Below are 6,864 nucleotides of genomic sequence, written 5' to 3'. Positions count from 1 at the left end.
GGCGGGGTCCTCTGTCCCTCCTCTCTCTTCCCAAGGTCTGGGCGGGGTCCTCTGTCCCTCCTCTCTCTTCCCAAGGTCTGGGCGGGGTCCTCTGTTCCTCCTCTCTCTTCCCAAATGTGCTGCCCACAGCATTTTACCAGCTGACTCTTTCTAGCCAGAGTGGCCCAGGAAGGCGGGTGGGCATAGTACTGGGGTCCAGCTTGTCAGACCCAGCCCTGCAGCTGTGGGGACAGTGCACCGTGACTCCCACCCGACCCCCGTGTTCTAGAGCTGCCTGGATTGACAAGTGCCGCCCCAACCTGCTCATCACGGAGTCCACGTACGCCACGACCATCCGCGACTCTAAGCGCTGCCGGGAGCGAGACTTCCTGAAGAAAGTCCACGAGACCGTGGAGCGTGGTGGGAAGGTAGCCATAGCAGTGGTGGGGACGCGGGCCCTCGGCTATGCTGGGCGGGTCCTTTTGGCTGCCCTTGGCCTGGGTCAGGATCTCAGGGTGGGGGGTACTGCGTTTTCAAGCAGGGAGGGAGGAATGTTTGCTCAGCATTGAGGACAAAAACTCAGAGACCGTTCCCAGGGAGCCCCTTTGCCCTTCCTACCTCAGATCCTGACAAAGTCCTGAGGGAGCCCCACGCAGCTCCCTTCTGTCTCCGGAGAGTGGCTGGGACAGGACTGGGAGCAGATGAGAGAGGCTAAGGTCCCTATGAGGCCGCAGCTCTTGGGCACCTGGCTGTGCCCTCACTGAATGCTGACTGCTGTGCCGAGGGGCTGTATGGCCAGGCTCCTGCCTTGTGTGTCCCCCAGGTGCTGATCCCCGTGTTTGCGCTGGGCCGCGCCCAGGAGCTCTGCATCCTCCTGGAGACCTTCTGGTAGGTGCCGCCAGGACGGCTCTTTCAGGAGCCCCTGGCCCAGCCTGCACACAGTCCAGTTGGGCAGGCCTGTCCAGGGTGCTGGTGGCATCTCAGCCCTGCTTGCTGCTGTCCTGGGGGGCCGCTTGTGTGCTGTGTGACCCCAGGAGGCCTGTGACGTCCCGTCAGCGTCACTGTCTGCGGCTCTTGTAGGGGTTCCTGGTCCTCTGCTGTGCCTGGCTGCTTTAGGGCTTAACGGGACATGGCTGAGGGCACTGGCCTCCTGTGGTTGCGTCTGGACTCAGCCCGGCCCGTGCATGGGCTGTGCAGATACAGGTGTGGGGGTGGCCCGGCCGAGTCCTGCCCTGCCGTGTCCTCCCCTGTGGCTGCTGTGCTGACCGGGCCGGTGGTCTCCAGGGAGCGCATGAACCTGAAGGTGCCCATCTACTTCTCCACGGGGCTGACCGAGAAGGCCAACCACTACTACAAGCTGTTCATCCCCTGGACCAACCAGAAGATCCGCAAGACTTTTGTGCAGAGGAACATGTTCGAGTTCAAGCACATCAAGGCCTTTGACCGGGCTTTTGCTGACAACCCAGGGCCAATGGTGAGTCCCGCAGCAGGGCTGGCCAGCACATCCACGTCCGTCGGCCTCCTGTCTCCTGCGGGTCTCTGGGCTGGGCCTGCGGCGGAGGTGGGGGCATCGCTGCCCTGAACCACCCCCCGGCCCTGTGTGTCCTGCAGGTTGTATTTGCCACGCCGGGGATGCTGCACGCCGGGCAGTCCCTGCAGATCTTCCGGAAATGGGCTGGAAATGAAAAGAACATGGTGAGGCGTGGTGAGGTGTGGGAACCTGGAAGTTGGAGGCCGGCGGGTTGTCCTTCCACCCATGCTGTCTCTGAGCTCTTGCTGGCCTGGCCTTGCACTGGCTGAGGGACGTGGCTGCTGCTGCCAGGGGATGGGGGTGACATCGCCTGGAGCTGCTCAGTCTCCCTGTGACGCAGCCCGTCCATCTCAGGCTGTACAGGCCCCGCCCAGCCCTGGACAGTCTTGTGGCAACACCTGAGCCCTTTGGAGTCTGCAGCTAGGCTTGGTCGGGCCCTGCTGGCAGGTGGAAACAGCTTCCAGGGGTTCAGGTGGGGGCATCCCAGGGAAGGCCTTGAGGTGGCAAGGCTAGGGCCCCGTGGCTGTGAGCTCTGTGCCTGCCCCCAGGTCATCATGCCCGGCTACTGCGTGCAGGGCACCGTGGGCCACAAGATCCTCAGCGGGCAGCGGAAGCTGGAGATGGAGGGGCGGCAGGTGGTGAGTCGCAACCCCGTGCTGGGTTGGCAGGGCAGAGGGGCACCTCCTGGTGGTAACCGCTGTCCACACCCCGCGGCCTCCACAGCTGGAGGTCAAGATGCAGGTGGAGTACATGTCATTCAGCGCACACGCGGACGCCAAGGGCATCATGCAGCTGGTGGGCCAGGCGGAGCCGGAGAGCGTGCTGCTGGTGCATGGCGAGGCCAAGAAGATGGAGTTCCTGAAGCAGAAGATAGAGCAGGAGCTCCGTAGGCAGCCAGGCGGGCGGCGTGGGGCCCATCTTGGGTCAGCGCAGGCAACCTGGGCTGAGGCTCTCTCTTCCCCCGGGGTCCAGGGGTCAGCTGCTACATGCCGGCCAATGGCGAGACGGTGACGCTGCCCACGAGCCCCAGCATCCCCGTAGGCATCTCGCTGGGGCTGCTGAAGCGGGAGATGGCGCAGGGTATGTGGGCCGGGCAGGGAAGGGTGCTCGGGGCAGGCAGCCAGGAGTGGCCCTTGAGTTGACAGCTGCTGCCGCCTCTTCCGCAGGGCTGCTCCCCGAGGCCAAGAAACCTCGGCTCCTGCACGGCACCCTGATCATGAAGGACAGCGTGAGTGCCGGGACGGCCTCTTGGGATGAAGGACAGCATGAGTGCCGGGATGGCCTCGGTGGGGGGGGACAGCGTGAGTGCCGGGATGGCCTCGGCAGGGTGGGGGCGCTGCTCTGCTCCCTGACCTGGCCCTGCCCCACAGAACTTCCGGCTGGTATCCTCGGAGCAAGCCCTCAAAGAGCTGGGTCTGGCCGAGCACCAGCTGCGCTTCACCTGCCGCGTGCACCTGCACGACACGCGCAAGGAGCAGGAGATGGCGTTGCGCGTCTACAGCCACCTCAAGAGGTGGGCGCCCGGCCCCGCCCCCCCCACCCCTTGGGCCCTGGGGGCCAGACAGGGTCTCACTGAGCCTCCTCCCCACAGCGTCCTGAAGGACCACTGTGTGCAGCACCTCCCAGACGGCTCTGTGACTGTGGAGTCCATCCTCATCCAGGCCGCCGCCCCTTCTGAGGACCCGGGCACCAAGGTGCTGCTGGTCTCCTGGACCTACCAGGTAAGGGGTGGCCCCCACCCCACCGCGGTCAGCACAGGTGTCACCACCCCTCCCTGTCCTGCACAGCCCACGGTGCTCTTGCTTCTGCCCTAGGACGAGGAGCTGGGGAGCTTCCTCACATCTCTGCTGAAAAAGGGCCTCCCCCAGGCCCCCAGCTGAGGCCGGCAACTCACCCAGCCACCACCTCTGCCCTCTCCCAGCTGGACAGAGCCGGGCCTGCACGTCAGCACTGTGGGTGCCCTGAGTGAACAGACCCTGCAGGTCCCATCCCTGGGGACAGAGACCATGTGTCATGTGCCCACTCAGGCAGCTGTTTCCAGCTAAAGAAATAAACTGGCCTCCGGGCTGTCTTGCCTTTATTCCTGCTCCTGGGCCCCCAAACGATGGTTAGGGTAGGGAGTCCTGGACAGCAGTTTCCAGTAAAAGCTGAACAGAAGACTACTTGGTGCCCTCTTCTCAGTGTACATGGCTGTGTCCTGCACTGCACCCCATCCCGCCTAGGATAGAGAGGGGCATCCAGGCTGGTGGGACCTGGGCAGCAGTGCTGTGGGCCCCAAGCGGCTGACTACCCTGCTTGACCAACACAGGGTTGGGCCTCGTGTGGCCTGACTTTGCCAAGTGTCCAGGGTCATCTGTGGCTCCCAAACTGTGTACCCTGCAGGGTGCAGGAGGCAGCACCTATGGACAGATCAGACCCTGCGTCAGCCTGGGGCGAGGTCAGCCCAGCACCCTCCCCACCACGGGGACCACTCCCACGGCGGGCTGGGCTGAAGGACTGTGACCCTGGGTGGGGAGCTCCTTTACCCCCAGTTGTCTTGCTGTGGTCAGTGGCCCCTGGCCTCCCCACCCCTCGCCTTGGCCGCAGCAGTCACTGGGTACATGGCAGGAGCTTCCCGGGCCCGCTCCTCTTACCGAGGCTCCCATACAGCACTGACTTGAGGAATAAGCCGTGGGCTGGGGCCACACGTGCCTGGTGCTTCCCCAGGGGGTCTTGGCTCTCCAGAATCGTCTTCACCTGGGCAGGTGCCAAAGCCCCCAGCCCCACGGCCACCAGGACAGCGGTCATCCTCCGTACCTGTGACCCAGGGCCGAGGTTGCAGAGGCCTGCCCACCCTCGGCCCCACCCCCCAGGGAGGGCCCCAGAACCGGGCCCACCTGTCTATACAGGAAGGACTGGCTCTCAAACTCCAGGCTCCAGAACCGCAGCTTCCTGGAAAAACACGTACCTGTAGGTGTCTGTGGGGCAGCGCCTGCCATCCCCAGTCTACCATGTGGCCTCAGACAGGAGACTGACAGGGCAGGACCTCAGACAAGGCCCCCTGGCTGACTCCCTGCCCCTAGGGAGGCCCACTGGAGAGGCTTAAAACCAGACAAGCAATGCGGTGGGCAAGGAGGCAGCAGGACCCTGGAGGCTGGGCAGGTAGCCTGGCTGTGCCGGAGGGGCTTGCCCTGGGCCCTCACCTAGGGTCCTGGTGCAGGGTCTGGGAACATGGCTGGTGTGTGTGCCAGAGACCCCAGCTCTGTACCTGCTGCTCTGACACAGGAGTCTGGGGCTGGCAGAAGTTCTTCCTCCTTTCAGGGCTCACCCCAACGGGGGAGGTTTTGTGGTCAGAATCTGCCACCTGGTGGGTGGCCCTCTGGACAGTGATGGGGCAGCAGAAACCACCCCACCAGGCTGGGCCAGAACCACTGGCACCAGTGAAACCTTTCCAGTGGCTGCCAAAATTCTGTTAGGCAGGGCAGGGTTTTTCAGAGACAGGCAGCCTTCCCTGTCCTCTGCTCCCCAGCCAGGGTGGGGGAGGGCACAGCTGCAGGCGGGGGTGTCCGGGCCACTCCAGCTGTCCCGCTTCCCCTGCCTTAAAGCTGGGGGAGGTGCTGGAACTAAAAGCGTGTGATCTGAGGGCAGGGCCACAACCCACAGGCCTTTCCTCACCTGCTGTCCTCGGGGGTGACCAAGGGGCTGGCCTGGCCTGGGGACACGGAGACACGGCGCAGCGTTCGCACGGGGCTTGGCACCGGGCTGCCGGCCGATTGGAAGGCGCTGAAGTCATGTGTGCCGAGGAGGTGCTGGGCAGCTTCTTGCATAGCGGCCACATCCAGGCAGCTTCAGGGAACAGGATAACTGTCAGGAGGTGGGGCCTGCCTGCCCCCTCCCGGCTCACTGTCAGGGCCACACTCACTCTGCCTGGAGAGCCCAGCATAGGTTGCGTTCAAACACCGGCAGCTCATCAGGCCGGTGACAGCCAGTGACCAGGCGGTACAGGTAGGTCCGGGACGTGGCTGCGTGGCGAGCGTGGAAGTCGCTGGGCACTCGGAAGGCCCGCAGGACCCTGTGGCAGCAGATCAGCTCACCGGAGGAACGACCCTGCCCGCCTGCCCAGGTGTCACCTCCTCTCTCCTCCACCCTCGAGCTCTGACCAAAGAAGTCTGTCCAGACCTCCAGCCTTCGCCCGCAACAGAGAGTCGGGAAGGCCGAGCCCCAGGGGCTGCTCAGGTCGCCGGCTCACCTGATGGCCGGGTGCCGCAGGTGGGTGTTGAGGGCCTCGGCCAGGACCTCGGGCGGGAAGGGCGGCCGGCCTGAGCGGCGCTGGACGTCCAGATGCGCCGCGTTGCTCAGGGCGTGGACCCCTGCGTCCGTGCGGCTGGAGATGGTGAACCCGACCGGCACCACGGAATTCAGCCGCTCGGCGGCCTCCTGCAGGACCGAGCCGCGGGGCAGGCGGGCGGGTGGGCGAGGCCGGACCCCGGGGACGCGCGGGCGGGGGCTCCCCCTTATCCCTCACCGGGCGTCCCGGGACCGGCCGAGCTCACCTCCAGGTAGTTCTGGACCCCGATGGCGCGCTGAGTGCCTCTGACGGCCGCGACCCCGCTGCGGGCAGAGGCGGGCGGAGGTTACCGGGGGCGCCCTGCCCTGGGGTCTCGGCCGCCCTCTGAAGCCAGAGCCGCTTCCTCCCCCGAACGTTTGCAAACCGCGTCCAGAGACATCCGCTTGCCCGCCCGCGCCCTCCTTCCCGCCTCCGCCCGGGCCACGTGGCGCCCGTCGCTGCGCCCGGGAAACTTACTTAAAGTCGGTGCCCACGTACTGGAAGTACACAAGGTAGCGCGCGCGCACCGAGCCTGCGGCCTGCACCGAACCCATAGCCGAGTCCAGCCCGCGGCGGGGGAGGCGGCCTCCAGCTCCGGGATTCTGCGCGCGCGCGCACGCGGCCTGGTCACGCCCCCTCCCCCCTCCCGGACGCCCTTGCGCCTGCGCAGTCGCCCCGCCCCGCAACGCGCCACGGCGGCCTGGGGCGGGGAGCGGAGGCGGGGTCGGGCTTAGGGAGCGGTTGCAAAGTGCCGGCCCGTCGCCGAGCGCAGGGGCTCTACCTCTACCGCGGCGCCCCGGAAGGCGCGCCCGCAACTACGCGGTGACCCCGAGCTCCCGCGGGCGTGCATTCGTTCGCTCGTTCATTCATTCGCCGCTGCCCACACTCCCCGAGGGTGCCCGTTCGCCGCGTTGTGGCCAAGTCCTCCCAGACGTGGTTTTTGCAAACGCCCTGAGTTGCGCAACGGCCGGGATGGCTGGAGCGGGCGGGGCCCGCGCCCTCCTCGCGCCCCACGTTTCCACCGACCGTCCCCGAAGTCTGCCGTGGT

The 6,864-nt window shown here is 66.0% G+C and overlaps 2 protein-coding genes across 3 annotated transcripts in view; one reads left to right on the top strand and one right to left on the bottom strand.

The window, feature by feature from the left end:
- CPSF3L (cleavage and polyadenylation specific factor 3-like) overlaps positions 1–3,672 on the top strand; it is a 14,436-nt gene extending 10,764 nt beyond the window's left edge. For both annotated transcript variants that reach the window (XM_011956386.1, XM_011956387.1), the window contains 11 exons: positions 269–407; positions 803–867; positions 1,264–1,453; positions 1,591–1,674; positions 2,059–2,148; positions 2,234–2,396; positions 2,483–2,590; positions 2,677–2,738; positions 2,881–3,023; positions 3,102–3,231; positions 3,325–3,672. In XM_011956386.1, the coding sequence (XP_011811776.1) occupies positions 269–407; positions 803–867; positions 1,264–1,453; positions 1,591–1,674; positions 2,059–2,148; positions 2,234–2,396; positions 2,483–2,590; positions 2,677–2,738; positions 2,881–3,023; positions 3,102–3,231; positions 3,325–3,390 (1,240 nt within the window). In that variant the 3' untranslated portion in view covers positions 3,391–3,672. The remainder of the gene's footprint in view (positions 1–268; positions 408–802; positions 868–1,263; positions 1,454–1,590; positions 1,675–2,058; positions 2,149–2,233; positions 2,397–2,482; positions 2,591–2,676; positions 2,739–2,880; positions 3,024–3,101; positions 3,232–3,324) is intronic.
- On the bottom strand, positions 3,571–6,428 carry PUSL1 (pseudouridylate synthase-like 1). The gene is made up of 8 exons (XM_011956388.1): positions 6,294–6,428; positions 6,043–6,100; positions 5,739–5,926; positions 5,412–5,561; positions 5,165–5,335; positions 4,387–4,441; positions 4,144–4,306; positions 3,571–3,909 (listed from the first exon to the last, which is right to left on the bottom strand). Exons 1-8 carry the CDS (start codon positions 6,368–6,370, stop codon positions 3,860–3,862), a joined length of 912 nt encoding a protein of 303 aa, XP_011811778.1. The 5' UTR covers positions 6,371–6,428; the 3' UTR covers positions 3,571–3,859.
- Positions 6,429–6,864: the final 436 nt, after the last annotated feature.

This window comes from Colobus angolensis, unplaced genomic scaffold, assembly GCF_000951035.1.
Source record: "Colobus angolensis palliatus isolate OR3802 unplaced genomic scaffold, Cang.pa_1.0 Scaffold416, whole genome shotgun sequence".
NCBI classification, from domain to species: Eukaryota; Metazoa; Chordata; class Mammalia; order Primates; family Cercopithecidae; genus Colobus; species Colobus angolensis.
This window is presented reverse-complemented; position numbering and strand designations above follow the sequence as displayed.